At 40.3% G+C, this 17,973-nt stretch overlaps 1 protein-coding gene across 3 annotated transcripts in view; it reads right to left on the reverse strand.

Annotated features, from left to right (window-relative positions):
• Positions 1–17,973, reverse strand: part of AMPH (amphiphysin) — a 192,533-nt gene that overhangs the window by 35,701 nt on the left and 138,859 nt on the right. For all 3 annotated transcript variants that reach the window (XM_032642627.1, XM_032642629.1, XM_032642628.1), the window contains exons 12-14: positions 6,668–6,784; positions 2,760–2,783; positions 772–795 (exon numbers count right to left, since the gene is read on the reverse strand). In XM_032642627.1, coding sequence (XP_032498518.1) covers positions 772–795; positions 2,760–2,783; positions 6,668–6,784 — 165 coding nt within the window. The remainder of the gene's footprint in view (positions 1–771; positions 796–2,759; positions 2,784–6,667; positions 6,785–17,973) is intronic.

Here is a 17,973-nt window from a genome sequence, read left to right on the forward strand (position 1 = left end):
TTTCATATGTCTCCACACCTGCCCAGACAGAATCTTCTATCTTCTGTTTTCCTTCTTCTTCTTCTGACTTTTTAACATCTTCTTGACTTTCTTTGACCAGGCCACCAGTTTCCATGGCTGGTATCTCTGAGTCAGGTAGATCGCAAGGATGCTCCATCTCCAAACAAGCAGCACCAGGCATGGGATTTGGGGGCATTTGTTCTTCTTCACATGGAGCGGCTGGCCCCAGAACATGCTCACCCTGTCCAGCTACAGTGTGCCAGCCAGCAGCAGGAAGTATTCCGGTGGAAAATCCCAGTTCCTGCTCTGCTTTGGAGAGACATGCAGAGTCTTCCTGCGACCCACCTTGGGTAATTTCCTGGCTGACACTGTCTGTACTAGCATCAGGGCCCCAAATAATTGCACCTAAATCAATCTGAGATCTTTGAATTTCTTCGGTCAACCCACTGTCTGGGGGTTCCTCCATGATCAGATTACACAGCGAAAGACTTTTTGAAGAATCAGTCTTTAGAGTGTGCAGAAAAGCAAAGGAAAAAAAAAAAACATAAGATGAAATAGATCATGGTAAGATCTGATGAAAAACACAAAGCTCTTCAGTAGGGTAGCACCAGTTACACAAAGCTAGAAAGTATTTAAATTAAATGGTTTAAGGCTAAATCTGTGACTAACAATGCCATGAGAAAAAAAAAAAGCTCATTCTAGATAATATACCACATATACAATGCATACTAAATACCAAAAAAATCCAGAATTTTCTGGATATTTACCTACCGGTTGTACCAGATCAGTGCTTGTCTATATGAGTAAAAAAAAAAAGAAGAAGAAATAAGCATAATCATAAGGCAAGAGACGAAAATTCCGTAGCACATTAAAATCCCAGGCTGTCCAGAGTCAACATACTGCTGAAGACTTGGGCTTTTATTGGTTTGATATTAAGTTTTGCAACTTGTTTTATAATAGGAATGAGTTTTATTCCACTATTGCTAAGACTACACAACTGAAACATGAAAAATGCCTCTGTCATTTACAAGGACGTTTTATGGCTATTACATGACTTTTGCTTTAGCAGACTCTGAAATGAAAAGTTTCAAATGAAGAAGCAAGCCTGAGGACACCAGAGCAAGATCAAGGATGAGCAGCCACAGAATCACACAGCATCGTGTGCTCTGATACGGTGTCAGAATAAAATCTTTCCCAAACTCATCCTGCCCTTGGTTCTGCCTTTGAGGTGGTGTTTGCATGGAAGATGATCCGACAGACTAACCACTCTGCCTGCCTGGAGGATTTTCCTCTTGTTCTCCCCGCAACCTAGGAGACTTGTCTGCACACAAAGAAATAACACTGAGGAGATAAGATCAAGAAATGTCAGCTATTATGCCCAGGGAGCTTCCGTCTTACAATCTTGTCATCATTACCATTCCTAGCAGGTCTGTCCTCTGAATTAGTCAGTGTTCCTTCTAGATGGTACTTTTATCCTCTCTATACCCTTCCCAGCTAGGGAAGGTAAGGTGTGTAATAGCTCCAACTAAACATATGAAATATTGGAATAACCAAAATTAGCGATGTCCTCTTAATCTTTAAAAAAAATTAACACAAAGTTGAGGCTAGAATTTTCCAGTGTTCTGAATGTCAATCCATGTATCCCTTTTTGCGAATATCCAAGTAAAACCAGCTCCCTAGAAAAGATGTTTTCATTCAACATTTTTTAGCTCTTCTCTTGAGAACTTTCCACGATGCTTTAAGCTCCTGTGGAAGGGAAGGGGACAGTCATCTTTCTCTTTTAAGGGAAGAAAGTAGCAATGTCACCTCAAAAGACCAGGCTCATGAATAGTTAAATCTACCCAACTTTCCTGTTGCTGTCCCACTAAAAAAGAAGAAAATGTGAACTCAAGTTGATTTCTTAAGACCACGTGACCAAGGGCTTCTCTAAGAAAGGGGCAGACCATGGCCCTACCCCAAGGGATGTGAGGCTCTATGTGGGTGCAGTCATTTTCTTAATTTCACAGATGTCACCACCACAACAGCCTGTTTGTGTTTTATTCTGAAGTCTAAATTCTGAAAGTATTCATCCTTGTACATCAGAGTAGCTGAATACATAACATGAGCAGTAATATCTACCTTGTATTGACACATGCTAGACATTGGGCTAAATATTCTACAAATACTATCTCTAATCCTCACACAACCCTCTGAGGTCGGTGTCATTACCCTTATTTTACAGATGAGAATAACTGAGGCTTAAAGAGTTTTAGTAGAAGTTGCTCAAAGTCATATTGTTGGAAGAACTAGAGTCTAGACTCAAATCCAGGACTGTGTGACTCTGAGGTTCAAATCCTCATTGACTAATAAGCTTCATTGAAAATAATAATGAAAAAATGGTTCCCTGTGTAGAGTAGCTCGTCCTTCACATTTTCTCGTCCATACTTTTTGTGTATCCTATAAGCAATAACAAATAAGCACGCCTTCACTACAAACTTTCCTCTGGCCACCGATAATCACAGGAGGATGCATAAAAGGCAAAACACTGAATTACTGCTCACCCAGGAGTCTGGCACTGACATTCTTTTCCTCACCTTTGTTTCCATGTGCAGGTAAATGCTTAGAAATCATGAGGGAGCTGATGATTGTTCTAGGGGACTACGTTGTCATCAAAAAACATCTGGGTCTTCTCTCCATCACAGATGAAATAAAATATAACAAGGTTCCCAAATGTCTAGCGATCCAGATACACCAAAATACAGAGTTCTTAGTTCTCTTACCGTCCATAGGTCCCAGGGCAATGTCTGAAAGCAAACAGAGAAACAAAAATACCATTAACAGACAAATCCCCAGCATGTAAAAAACACGGAGGTGACAAAAGTTCTTGAAATAAAATCATAAACATTTCAGAAACACTTAGTAAGGCACTGTCCAACAGAACTTTCTTTGGTGATGAAAATGTTCCATATCTGTGCTGTCCAATACAGCAGCCACTAGTCACATGTGCTACTGAACACTTGAAATGTGCAAGTGGAACAGAACCAAACTTTAAATTTTACATTCTTATATTTAATTTAGATTTAAAATGTCCACATGTGGCTAGTGGCTACCATATTGGATAGCATAGGTCTAGTCAATCTGCTTTTTGTTCTGTGAGTGAAAACTATATCTGAACTGTGATGAATGGGTTTACATTAACACACACACACACACACACACACACACACACACACACACACACATTAAAATGAAGTAAACAAGATGTCCAGAAATTAGAGTTTATCACATCTTTGAGGAAATGCAGGTCCTAACCATCGCTAATGCTCTTTCCTCTCCCCACCCCGCCTTACCAAATTCAAGACGATGACCTGTTAATGGTAAATGAATTCCAGAAAAATAGTTCTTCAGTATGTTGAATTAGACGATAACACACAGCTCGATTAATTGGCAATCGTGCAAATTAGCAGGGTGCCCCCTAAGACATGGGTGAATTACACTTACTACTGGCATTTTAATTATGAAGCTTATTGATCCTGGGGAATGAATCCAGATGGTTTAAATAACTTCCACTGTGTGGGGAAAGTGGGGAACACTTTCTTATTTCTTTTGTGACTCAGAATTACAGCTAAGACTACCTCCTTTTCTGCTCATGTCTTTGTGACTAGAATAGATCCATGTTTGAGCACTTATTTTGAATCTCTAAATGTGAACAGAAAATTAAGAGAGCCTGGTACTCACATCTGAAGAATAGGACACTTTCCAGACGGGATTATGGATGTCTGGTTTGGGTTCTGTACTACACAGAAGATGGGCCCTGTGGTTGCAGCTGAAACCCCCCCCCACCGCAGTTGGTCCAGACCTCCTCTAATGGTCCCACCCTGCAGCTCTGGGCAGCCTGGTCGGTCTCTGGGTTAGCACCCACTTGTAGAACGACTAAGTGTAGAACAGCTCCACTGAAAGCCAGTTATTGGTACTTGGACTCCTTCTGCACCTTATATGCATTTTCTGATTCTCCAAATGGTTGATGCTTTCTTGCTTCACAGCCCCTTAAGAATCACAGCTCCTAGAAGCTCCTACACATCCCCGCATAACGCAGACAGAACAGGTATTTTCTCCAAAGGAAGGCAGCAACGGGAAACGTGTTTATCACTCCTTCCGATCATGAAAGGATGTGTTAGCTCGTGTGGACACTGCAGAGATCACAAGGTGAGGTGTTCTGTGAGCAGCAAGAACACAAATTAAAACATGGGGTCAGATGGCTAAGATGAGTCCGGATTACAGAGCCTGCCCTACCCCTAGAATGCTATTTAGATCAAGTTTAGCTGTTAGAGTCCAGGTCTGGTTAACTGCATGCACCTATATAAATAGGAGTCAGAATGCATTATTAGTTGAAGATCGAATCACACATTGTAGAGATGAAGTAGCTGTGATTAAGCTGCATATTTATGCTGGGAAATGGCTGAAGTGGATGACTAGTATGAAAGCTGTTGGCCATAAACATCACATGTCTCATCTGCTTGGAATATGGAAATAGATTCTAAAATAACAGCCACTGGGGTCTTGTTCACTATAAATTCAAACTTCACAGAACTTGGCAGCAATTCACAATCTGACTGTATCTGCAAACTGTCTTCACAGATGTCTAATAAAGCAAAACTCTGGATCTCAAAATAAAATAAAATAAAATAAAAAACACGGGGTCAGGCGATGGGGAAGGGAGAGCATTTTGAGTGAAGGGGAGAGAAGGTAGCAGATTCTAACAGCTCTGTGCTTTTTGTTATCTCAGCCTAGACGTTTCTTCTCAGCCAAAGAGGAGAGATGTGGTTAGCGCTGGATCACAGGACAACTCTGCGGTGAGGTGACTCAATTACAGTCACTGGGAAGTCAGAGCAGTTAATCACCTGGCCCGAGGGAAGGATAGAGGGGCACACACAGCTTGCCCTGATGGCAGTAATACATTTCCTCCAGAAACTGAGACCTTTGAAGATATCACCAAGGTTATTTTTTGTTTGTTTGTTGAATTCTGAAAGAATCTCTTAGCCTTAATTTCCATGATTCATGGCTTCTTTTAATCATAAACTGATAGAGAAGAGGTTTCTCTCCTGAGTCAGACTTGCAGAGATCATCACAGCAGCCACTGTGGAAACTTTCTTCCTGCCACTGAAGTAATAAATGTTGGAGGGGAAGGCAGAAGAAGTCCCTTGAATTCTGCTGGCTTTCTATACAATGGGAAAGCTCTGGAAAGGAGCTGTTCTGAATGATACGTACATTCATTTTCCGCTTTGCTTGGCCACCAGGATAGAATCGTCAAACTTGCTGACAATGACTACATCAGCATTTTCCAAAGTGAGTTTTAGAGGCCATTCCCATGAATGTTAAGACCGTTTCATTAAAACAGATTTCTGGGGTCAAACAAAGTTGGGAAACCCTAAGTTAAACAAATCTAAGCAGTTTTTTTAAATTGTAGGACTTCTTGGAGCCCTTAATATTCTAAGGCACATCACGAATATCTTAAAAGGGAATTAATAGAACTTTCTGAAACATTCATCTAAGAGACCCTTTTTTTTTTTTTTTTTGGCAAAGTACCTTTCCGACTAGTGTCTAATCTACTTAATTGCCTGCTTTATGGATGTCTCAGATTTTTATTTTATTCCAATAGCACAACCTGGAGGCCTGCAGAAATCCAATCACATTCTGGAACAAAATATGGATTAAAGAGGAGTTTTATTTATTGAGGGTCACAGTGAGCTGTCTGTGCCCCAGTGGTTTACTGTATCAGGAAGGCTTCATGACCAGGAAGTTGAGCTGGGTCTCACTTCCTAAGCTGAGTGTTGCAATACACCGTGATTCATTCATTTGAAGCACATTGTAGCATCCTTGGATTTTTCCCAAACTCAAATGTGAGGCCCCGACCACATCGAAACTACTGACATAAACAATTCCCGGGTAGCAAAAATTCTGAGTTAACTTCCTTCCATGAGCAGAGACAACTGTGAAGTAGCTATATTCCAGTGGAATCACCCACAGGTCATGACAGCATCCACCACCAGTATCCCCCTGATAGACAATGAGATCATAGTAACTACTGAAATGGGGAAAATGTTGAGGGGGAGGAAGTCATGAGCAGGGGTAAGCTTGGATAAGCAAGGCCAACTCTGCATCAAGCCATGATCAAGAACACATAGGCCATCATCACCATCATCAAGTTCAGAACTATCAATACTGAAAACGAATTCCTTTTGGGGCAAAATCTCATGGTGATTTGAAACATGCCTTAATTTGCAAAGTATGAGGAAGGAAAGTAGAGAAAACAGTAAGAAGATTAAACCCCAAGCCCAAAGAAACAGTCTTATCTTGGGAAGCCATAAAATGTATCATCCAACCCTGGACACTTCCGAGTACAAATGTGGTTCTGTGGATTACCATTCTGAGATGGATGATTCCTGGCAAACTGGAATGTATGTTATCCCAGCTCTGCGGGTAGAGAAAGCTAATGGTAGGGGAGGTTGAGAATAATTGACAGTGATCAAGTCCTCTTTCTACCCTTCCTTCCCATTAGGAAATATTCATCAACTGAAAAGAAAAGTCAATAGTCACGTGAAAGGGAGAGGGGTCAGCGGAATGCCTTACTGAGCTTGTTAAAGTTTATGAAATATCAGCCCCAAACATCCAAAAATCCACTTGGTACCTGCGACATCGGTGAGTGGGTTACTCCAGCAGAACCCGCAGAGGGCATGTCGGGCTTGAAAGGATCAAAGTCCAGATCCAACAATGTCTCCTCTTTCTTCACCTCAGGGACTTCATTCTGTTAAAACAAAACAAAACATGCACGAGCTTAAATCTGATCAGACTTCATGATCTATTCCATGTATAACCCTCCAATTTCAGCTGATACCCCAAAGCACGCTTTGATAGTTTACCACTTAGCTGGCTCATCCATGGGCTCCCAGAGTCACTACTTATGTATGATGAGAGGTGAAATAACCACCTCCAGCCAAGTATCACCTAAGATGCTCAGGTACATGGCCCAGGCTCCAGTTCTTATCCTTTGTTCAGCTCCAAGTCCAGGCAACAAAGAGAATATCTGAGAAATGTATCCTAAAGCCACCAAGATCCAAGGAATCTCCTTCTCTGCCAGCTCAGAAAACTCAGGTCAAGATTTACAGAGGAACAAGTAGATAAGATGGGCTAAGGCTTGGACCCGTTACAGTTACCCACTGCTGTGATGCCCCCTAGGAAGCTAAGATTTAAAAAGTAAGGGGGACTTCCCTGGTGGCGCAATGGTTTAGAATCCGCCTGCCAACGCAAGGGACACAGGTTCGAGCCCTGGTCCGGGACGATGCCACATGCCGCAGAGCAACTAAGCCTGTGAGTCACAACTACTGAGCCTGTGCTCTAGAGCCTGTGAGCCACAATGACTGAAGCCCGTGTGCCTAGAGCCCGTGCTCCGCAACAAGAGAAGCCACCACAATGAGAAGCCCGTGCACCGCAACGAAGAGTAGCCCCCGCTGGCCGCAGCTAGAGAAAGCCCACGCGCAGCAACGAAGACCCAATGCAGCCAATAAATAAATAAATTTATTAAAAAAAAAAAAAAAAGGCAGGGATTGTTGTCTACTGTGATCTCACCCCACCTGCCTCTTCCCCTCAGAGGTGGCCCACCCCTGGTTTCAGTTATCATGTGATCCACTCTTCATCCATAATGCTGTTTGTCCCAACTGTGTTTATGAGGGAGCGAAAGAGAGAAAAACACATCCCCCAGTTTTCAATGCAGAATGAGCTCCTACCCCAAGAACATTTTTAGATTAGAAAGAAAACCAAACAGAGAATGAAAGTACTGTTATAACAATAGCAAAAATAATTATAGGGCTTCCCTGGTGGTGCAGTGGTTGGGAGTCCGCCTGCCGATGCAGGGGACGCAGGTTCGTGTCCCGGTCCGGGAGGATCCCGCGTGCCGCGGAGCGGCTGGGCCCGTGAGCCATGGCCGCTGAGCCTGCGCGTCCGGAGCCTGTGCTCCGTGGCGGGAGAGGCCACAACAGTGAGAGGCCCGCGTACCGCAAAAAAAAAAATTATAATACTGAGCACTAACATTAGTTCATTTACTGTGGAAGGCAGCTATGCTTACCACTGTACCAGCAATGCACATTTACTGTGAGATCATGACATAGCATGGCCTTGAAGTTGGTCTAACCCAGACTCAGGTTACACAGTAAAGGTCAAAGCTGAAATAAGCCCTCAGAAACTGTACCACAGTGGAGAGAATTGGGGTCAGTTTTCAAGCAATTCAAGTTACATACGTTTGGTATTTGATATAAGCTTCAATTCTGACCATCTATTGCCTAGAAATTGAAAGGGCACAATGGATAAAGTATTATATAAAAATAGAGGTGTTTAGAGACAAAATTTAAACAGGAGTTATTTTAATTAATGTTGATCATAGACATAAAACTTAAAAATCCGGAAATGTATGAAAAGTCTGGGGGCAGAACAGATAATACATTTTTTTAGCATATCCACACTCCTTGTAGGAGGAAATCTGCTTATATATCCTGCTGTTAGTCTTGAATTATCTATTTTGCAGCACAGTTATTCCTCACATATACTTTTAAATTTGACAAGGATAATGATCTTCTGAGATCTCTCTTTCTTTAATAATGACGATCACAAAACTGTCAACAGGTTCCCTCAGCCCCTACTCAAAATCTGCATGAGTTTTGTTTTTCATCAATTGTATACTGGTACAAGTTATATTTTTAAGATTTTGCAAACACTTAAATTACATTTAGGATGCATACTGCTCTAACAACTTGACACATATGAACATTAACTCACAGGAACGCACTTTGTTGTCTTTAAAGAATTACTTTACTGTATTCCCCAAACTGCATTTAACCTGTGCTGCGAATCCTTAAAAAAAAAATCAAGAGGTAGATCATTTTCAAGAGGCATCATTTTCCCATTTGGAGATGAAGAGAATGGGCTGAACCAGGTTATCTACCGTCCTGTGACTCCAATGCTATTCCAGGCTGCTGCAGAGACCCCGTCCCACATCTTAGGGAACCCTGAGATGTGCAAAGGAATGCTTGACATTCTTCTTGTTCTCCAGAAAAATTGAGGCCACACAAACATGTCCATTGGTCCCTTAGGAGCCAAAGAGATCCCCTTAAGGAAGCTCAAATGGGAATTTAGAGATAAAGGATTTAAAAAATTAGTCAATTATGCTTTGACTTTCATTGAAATAAATCTGGGTTTGCACCCCAATTTTGCCACTTGCTTGCTGTCTCTCACTGGGCAGTTAATTCAGCTTCTTTGAGCCTCCATTTCTTCACACATAAAATGAGAATAATAATACCTAGTAAGACTACCATGAGTAATAAAGACAAGAAATGCACTGAATATAATATATTAGTGATACTCAAAATGGAAATGGAAGCCATATTGTTACTACTCTTAGTAATGATGTCTGTGTAAAATTACTGTCATCAAATATTCATCATACCAGTTTGCCTGCCTTCAAAATGTGTAACTGGCTTCTTCAGGCTCAATCTCTATTTGGTTTTTCTCCCTTAAACTTGACAGTTATCCCTTCAGGCACTCATAATCAAAGAGTAATTTAATAGAGCTACAAAAAGAGCAAAAAAGGGTTGCCTGTTTATGCAGTATTCCTTTATAAAAGGGCACGGAAGTACTCACAATGCTGTCATTCCATGTCTAAACATAGTGACATGTAACCTCCCTTAACATAACAAAAGAAAACCAGTCTTTTCTCATTCCTCACACCTGCATCACCACTGGAGTAGATCTGATGCGGTCCCAACATTCTTGAGCTTTTTGGGAGCTTGATCCCAACTACTGTTTTACCATCCAAAGTCTAGAAGAGATGACCTGGGATGTGTACCTAAGAAAGGAGACTAGATGTGAAACCACACTGAGGAGAAATATCCAATGGGAAATAACTACCAATTATAATAACCTTCTATGCTGTATTTCATGAAGTGTCTTCTGCTAAGGACATCTTAAGTTTACAATTAAGGTACTGGACTTCCTCCAATATAGTGTACAATTGAGCATAATCCTTATGCCTAGCCCTGCCCTGGCCTCATGACAGATGGAGTTCACTTCCTTATGCCTTGACTTGGGGGTGACCATGCGTCATGCTTTGGCCAAGGGATGTTAGTGAACATAATGCAAGCAAAGGCTTGAAATGTGCTTGCATGGTTGACTTGTTTTCTTTGGATTCCTGCCATTCACCATGAAAAGTACAAGCTTTGTGCAGCCACTGGCCAAAGAGGATGGGAGACACATGGAGCACACCTGGGCCCATCATAACTAATTTCTCGATACTAGCATTAAAAAGAAATTCTTAAAAGTGGCCAGGCAAAAAAAGACATGTCACTGGGGCTTCCCTGGTGGCACAGTGGTTGAGAGTCCGCCTGCTGATGCAGGGGACACGGGTTCGTGCCCCGGTCTGGGAAGATCCCACATGCCGCGGAGCAGCTGGGCCCGTGAGCCATGGCCGCTGAGCCTGCGCGTCCGGAGCCTCTGCTCCGCAATGGGAGAGGCCACAACAGTGAGAGGCCCGCGTACCGAAAAAAAAAAAAAAAAAAAAAAAAAAAAGACATGTCACTTACAAGGAATGACATAAGAATAACAGAAGATTTACCACCAGAAATAATGCAAGCAAGAAGACAGAGAATCAATATCTTTGAAGTACCGAGAGGAAGAAACCGCCAACCTAGAATTCTGTGCCTCTTGAAACTATTTTTAAAACACAAAAATGAGATGGAGTTTTTTCAGACATACAAAAACAGAGAGAATTTATCACCATCAGATCTGCCCTAGAACTAATGTGAAAGAACATTTTTCAGGCGGAAGAAATGCTATCACATGGAAAGATGGATCCACATAAAGGAGTGAAGAGCATCAGAAATTGTAACTACATAGGTAAGAACATATGACTTTAGTCATTATTAAATCTCCTTAAAAGATAATTGATTGTTTAAAAAATAATAAAGTAATGTGAGGTTACTTCACATTAAAAAGTAAACTCCATGAAAAAAGAGCACAAAAACCAGAAGGGAAGAAATGTAAGTATAATATTGTGAGGTTTTTACACTATACCTGAAATGGTATACTACTGTTTGGAGGTAGACTGTGATAAGTTATTTAAGCCCTAAAGCAACCGCTAAAGTAACAAAATAATAAGTTAAAGCTAATAAACAAAAGAAATAAAGGAGAGTAATAAAAATGATGGATTAATCCAAAAGAAAAATGAGGTGGAAGGGTTAAAACAGATGAGATAATAGAAGAAAAAAATCAAGGTGCTAGATTTAGACTTCACCATATGATAATCACCTTGAATGAAATTGGTCTATATAATATAATGAAAGGCAGAGATTGTCAGGTTGAATTTAAAAAGAGCAAGACTCAACTAGATACTGCCTACAAGAAACTAACGTTAAATATAGAGACACAAACAGTTAAAAGTAAAAGGATGGAAAAAGATATAGGATGCCAACTTAACAAAAAGAAAGCTAGAATAGTTATATTAACGTCAAACAAAGTATATTTCATATCAAAAAGTATTATCAGGGATAAAGAAGGTAATTTCCCGATATAAAAAGGAGTCAATTCCCAAACATTTGTACATTCAATTACAGAGCTTCAAAATACAGGAAGCAAGAACCAAGAAAGCAGCAAAACGAAAGAGAAAAATGCATAATTTTGTAGAAGAAATTTCAATAGTTAATTTTTAATAGTAGAACAAGTAGAGAGAAAATAAACAAGGTTACAGAAGACATAGGTAACACTATGACCCAATATGACCTAATTCACGCTTAGCATTCCACACAATAACAGAGTACATCTTCTTTCTGTGTACACATGAAACATGGAACATGGTAGACGATATTCCAGAGGCATAAAACAGGTCTCAATATACTTAAAAATATTCAAGTCATATAAAGTATGTTCTCTGAGTTCATTGGAATTAAGTTAGAAATCAGTAACATAATTATCTCTGGAAAATCCTCCAATATGTGGACAAAATTAACACTTTATTAATAACCTGATGAGTTGAAGAAATCATAGTGGAAATTAGAAAATACTCTGAACTGAACAAAAATAAAAACAGCACAACAAAATTTGTGAGATGCTACTAAAGCAGTACTTGGGGGGAAATTTATAGCACTAAAGCCCTATTTAAGAAAAGAAGAAAGGTCTCAAATTAGTAAACCTCAGCCTCTACTCAGGTGAAAAAAATACACACAGCAAATAAAACCCTAAATAAAAATGGGGAAAATTATACAGATCAAAGTGGAAATTAATGAAATAGAAGACAAGAAAGAGAGAGAAAATATGAATATCAATAAAGTCAAAAAGATAGTTTTAATCTTTGAGAAGGCTAATAAAATTCTCTAGCCAGACTGATCAAGGGTAAAAAGAAGACAGAGAAAGTGCACAAATTATCGATATCAGAAATGACGGGGCTTCCCTGGTGGCACAGTGGTTAAGAATCCGCCTGCCAATGCACAGGACATGGGCTGGAGCCCTGGTCCAGGAAGATCCCACATGCCGTGGAGCAACTAAGTCTGTGCGCCACAACTACTGAGCCTACACTCTAGAGCCTGCGAGCCACAATCACTGAAGCCTGTGCGCCTACAGCACAGGCTCCACAACAAGCGAAGCCACCGCAATGAGAAGCCCACGCACTGCAACGAAGAGTAGCCCCCGCTCACCACAACTAGAGAAAGCCCGCATGCAGCAACGAAGACCCAAGGCAGCCAAAAATAAATAAATAAATTTTTAAAAAAGAAAAAGAAATGAGAGTGGGGGCAGAGTCACAGACATTAGGAAGAATATTAAGGAAATATTATGAACCACTTTATTCCAATACATTTGACAACTCAGAAGAAACAGACAAATTTCTTAAGAAACACAAACTCCCAAGGCTTACTCAAAAAGAAATGACTTGAATTGCTCTATATCGATTAAAGGAATTACATTTGTAGTTTAAGACATTTGTCCATTAATAATAATAATAATAGTAATCACAACCCTTCAGGCCCAGATGGCTTCTCTGGTGAATTCAACCACATATTTACAGAAGAAAAAATACCAGTCCCATGTAATCTTTCCTGGAAAATCGAAGATGAGGGAATACTTCGCAAGTCATTCTATGAGGCAAGCATTACCCTGGTACTAAAATCAGACAAAGATGTTGTTTTAAAAAAACACCCTGCGAACTAATAAACCTCATGAATATAGACAGAAAAACTCTAGAAAAAGTTTTGGCAAATTGAATAGAAGTATGTATACAAGTATAATGCATCATGACCAAATGGAATTTACCTGAGGAATGCATGATTGATTTACCATGTGAAAACCAATGAATATAATTCATCATATTAACAAATTAAAAAAGAAAACTCATATGATCATCTTAATAGTGTAGAGAAAGTATTTGAAAAAATCCACCTCCAGTCCTGTCCAAAACTCTGAACAAGGTAGGTAAAAAAGTCAACTTCCTCAACCTGATAAAGAGTATCTACAAAAACCTACAGCTATCATCATGCTTAATAACAAAAGACTGGACGCTTTTCCCCTAAGATCAAGGCAAGGACAACTTCTTCACCACTTCTTTTCGACATTATACTAGCAGTACTAGACAGTGAAATAAGGCAGGAAAAAGAAATAAAGGGCATCCAATTTAGAAAGGAAGAAATAATACTATCTTTATTCACAGAAGATACAATCACCTATATAGAAAATCCAGTGAAATCTGCAAAAAAGCTAAGGAACTAATATTGAGTTTAACAAGGCTGCAGGATACAGCAGCAATATACAAAAATCAGTTATATTTACATATAACAGTATAAAAACCCAGAAACTGAAATTTTTAAAATATGATTTACAGTCACACTAAAAATACGAAATACTTAGGGGTAAACCACCCAACAAAAGATGTGAAATGCTTGTATACTGAATACTACAAAACAAAGCAAAGATAAGTTAAAGATCTTAATAAAGGGAGAGATATACTGTGTTTATGGGTCAGACAACTCAATATTATTATGATGTTAATGCTCCCCAAATTGATCTACAGAATCAATGCAATTCCAATCATCTGTATTGGGTTGAATACTGTGCCCACCCAGTCCCCTGTAAAATTCACGTCCATCAGAAACCTTTGAATGTGACCTTATTTGGCAATAGGTTCTTTGCAGATGTAATAAAAATAACATGAGATCGTACTGGATTAGGATGGGCCTTAATGCAATAGCTGGTGTCCTTATAAGAAAAGGGAATTCTGGATATAAAGACACAAAGACAATGCCATGTGAAGATACAGAGCACACAGACACACAGGGAAAATGCAGTGTGATGACAGAGGCAGAGAGTGGAATGATGGGTCTACACACCAATGAACACCAAGGATTGCCAGCAACCAAGAGAAATTAGAGGTGCAAGAAAGAATCCTCCCCCAGAGCCTTTCAGAGGGAACACGGCCCTGCTGACACCTTGATCTTGGACTTCTAGCCGCAGAACTGTGAGAGAATAAACGCATGTTACTTTAAGCCACGCTATTTGTGGTGCTTTATTACGACAGCCCTAGAAATCGAATACAATGTCCCAAAAGTTTGTAGAAACTTACAAATTGATTCTAAAATTCATATGGAAACTCAAAGAACCTAGACTAGCGGAAACAACTCTGAAAAAGAATAACAAAGTTGCAGGACTAACCCTATCTAGTTTCAAGACAGTATAAAGGGACAGTCATCAAGATGGTGTGGTACTTGGCATAAACCTAAGCAAAAAGATCAATGGAAAACCAGTCCAGAAACAGAACTATACACATATGGACAACTAATTTTCCACAAAGGTACAAAGGCAATTAAGGAGAATAATGCTAGACTTTTCAACTATTGTATATCCATATGTAAAGAAATAAATTTCAACCCATACTGACTGACTCTGGGCTTGAAAAGCACTATTTTTTCCTCTTTCCGATTTTCATCTTATTAATTCTTTCTGTCTTCAAAGAATGTTAACATGTTTACTTTGAAAAAAAATATCAACTGAAAGTAGAAGCAGCTGGTCCAGAAATATGCTACATTGAAAAGAAAAGCCAGGGCGGTATTTAAAAGCAGGTTACAGACACCCAGGAAGCCAGTGACGCACATGTAAATAATCGCAGTCTGGCCCCATCAGGATTGAGGAGATGAAAAAGGGCTGTCTCGTGAACGTATTTTGCAAGTTGAAAAATCTATTTAAGTTTGATTGGCTAGGAAAAAGAGGTTTATTTCACGAACTTAAAATGTAAGATGCAGCTTTAGGCTGGAGAACGGAGATCTAAGAGTAGCAAAGTAAATAGTGCTGACGTGATCCCGACGGTCACACGATTTAAAGGCTGTGCTGATGTCTTGCCTTCCCGCACATCAGGGTGACAGGAGGGCTTCGAGAAACAAGCTGGGCTGTTCAGAAGATAATCCCTTTGGATTCGTAAACAAGAAAGCTATATCAAAGAGAGAAAATATGTGACGTCATTGTCAGGAAAAGATTTAGACCAAATAGTTGGGGTATCTGCTATGAAAAAAAAAATCCAAAAACAAGCCATCTTTTCTTCCTCACTGCTATTTGACAGGAAGATAGGCAAGAAGGGACCCTGCCCCTAGCCCTGCCTCTCAAGGGGTCCCCACGCTTTTGAGCACCTTTCTTGGAATTTTTTAGATCACCCTCTGGTTGTGGGAATCAGCTACCGCTAGCAGTGCCATCCAAGCAGCACACCCCTGGAACAGGAGCTGCATGGGCCCGGCCCCCATCTTTCCACTTTGGAGCATTCTCCCACCCTAACTCCACAGGGAGGGTCCATCTCATACCCCAGGAGTCTGGGGCTCATAAATCACCAGGTTGCCCTGGAACTTGGTGGCCAGGCCTGCTGCAAAGAGGCTGGCTGACAACCAGACCTGTCCCACTGGCCGGCATTTCACTTACGGGGTCCCGTGAGACTGGCCACCAGGATGCTGCTGTGAACAGGATGCTGTTCACATCAAGTGACTCAGACTGCTTATACGGAGAGCTCCTGAGCCAAAAAAAGTATTTGCCCAGGACCACAATCCCTAAGGAAAGGCCTGGTGGGAGGGGACGGTGAATATCTGAATTAAAGTTAAGTAACCAAGTCAGCATAGAAAACACTCCAGGACATTTTCTGAAGAAAAAAGGAGACAACCTTGCATGTACACATATATCTATGTGTATTTATACACATGATTTTTTTTTTTGGTCTTGATCTCTGGTAAAAATCTTATTTATTCCCCATATATTTGGCTTCCAGGGATGTAATACCTTTTTAAAATGTTTACCAAAAATCCATTTCCTAAGAATAGAGTATTTTGAGGGGAATGGGAGATTATTTGAGAAGCTCTTATTTAAAGAAAGTACACAGAGATTTTGTTGCAGAACTCCTCAGAGCCCCATACATGCTGAAAGGGACTATGAAAAATGCAAAAGGAGATGTAGCCCCCACCCTTCTATGATCAAAGATGCCCTTTTCACAGCATCTCATGGGACTAGATGGAAAATGCTGTTTTGAAAGAATAATGCAGGTGCGTGCACGCACACACACACACACACACACACACACACACACACACACACACACACACAGGATTTCTTCCTATTTAAGTTCCTGGGAGTTAAATACATGGAGGGATGGATTTGTCCTTTATCGGGTCCATATTTGTAAACACAGAACCAGAAAAGCAAAGTCAGCCCTGTGGTCTTGATAAGCAGGCATCTCCCTATAAGCAGATAAGGATATTTCCAGAGAAGATTCTGGGAAATATATATTTCCCAAATACACATGCTACATTTAAGGTTTGGGCCATTAGAGGGCTCTGTAGACCTGATGGATTTCTGTTTCCAATCCCAGGACATTCTCAAGGGAGAATTATCGCTGTGACGAAGCCTGGTGTATGAAACATACAAATCCATCAGAGATGAGGAATATTTCATTCATCACGTCTTGAGCTTCCAGGTGGGATTAATACAAATGCTTTTCTTCCCCATTATGCAAATGATAAAAATAGCAAACTGGGGGCATAAATCTATTTGTTAAATGTAAAATGACCCATTAAACATTTTGAAAACAGTAAAATAAAATTTATATATAAATATATATATGAATCACTTTGCTGTACGCCAGAAGCTAACACAACATTGTAAATCAACTATACTTCAATAAAGAAAAAATAAGTGAAATTAAATAAAGCTAGATTATATCACTCAATAAGGGAGAAAGCAGACTGAACTATAAATCCCTGATTCACTCCTGCTCTTATTGCGACATGAGACTCACAGCCATTGAATCGATGGAAATGCTTCGAGTTACATACTGGGGTCCACCTGCTAGAACCATGTTGCCACTTATATCCAGAAGAAAATGACAGAAAATCCTTTCTGCCTCCTTCCCAGAGTAAAAGAAAACAATCTATATGAAGTTGAACCCTCCCCAAATGCACCCCCGTAATGTCTCTGGGGGTTACTTCTTTCAGAGTCACCTGGCACACTGATGGACGTGACCCAGCCAGTAAGTTATAAGTGGCAGACAGACAGAGCTTGATGATTTCAGAGCAGATACAGGCCAGGAAACCATGGCATTGAGTGTGCTGAGCCCAGATATTTACACACACATCCAAATTGGAAGAGAAATTGTATTTCTTTAGGTTTCAGACACTGTAATAGATATAAAGCAAAATAAAAACGTGTTGCAAAGTTCTAAAAAGAAGAAATGATAAAAGGCGCTAACGTGTATTAATATATATTGCAAAATGGGAGATGCTTTTCCTTCCCTTTCCAACAGCCTTGGAGTCATGCATACAGACTATCGAAGCTGGGGCAAGGGGGCTCCATCAGCTATCTGTGTCACTGCAGTAGCCACACTGCTACGGCCACAGCTGGAGACGTTTCTGCTTTGAAAGGTGCTTCCTCTCCCTCTCC

This window comes from Phocoena sinus, chromosome 9 (assembly GCF_008692025.1).
Source record: "Phocoena sinus isolate mPhoSin1 chromosome 9, mPhoSin1.pri, whole genome shotgun sequence".
Classification (NCBI taxonomy): Eukaryota; Metazoa; Chordata; class Mammalia; order Artiodactyla; family Phocoenidae; genus Phocoena; species Phocoena sinus.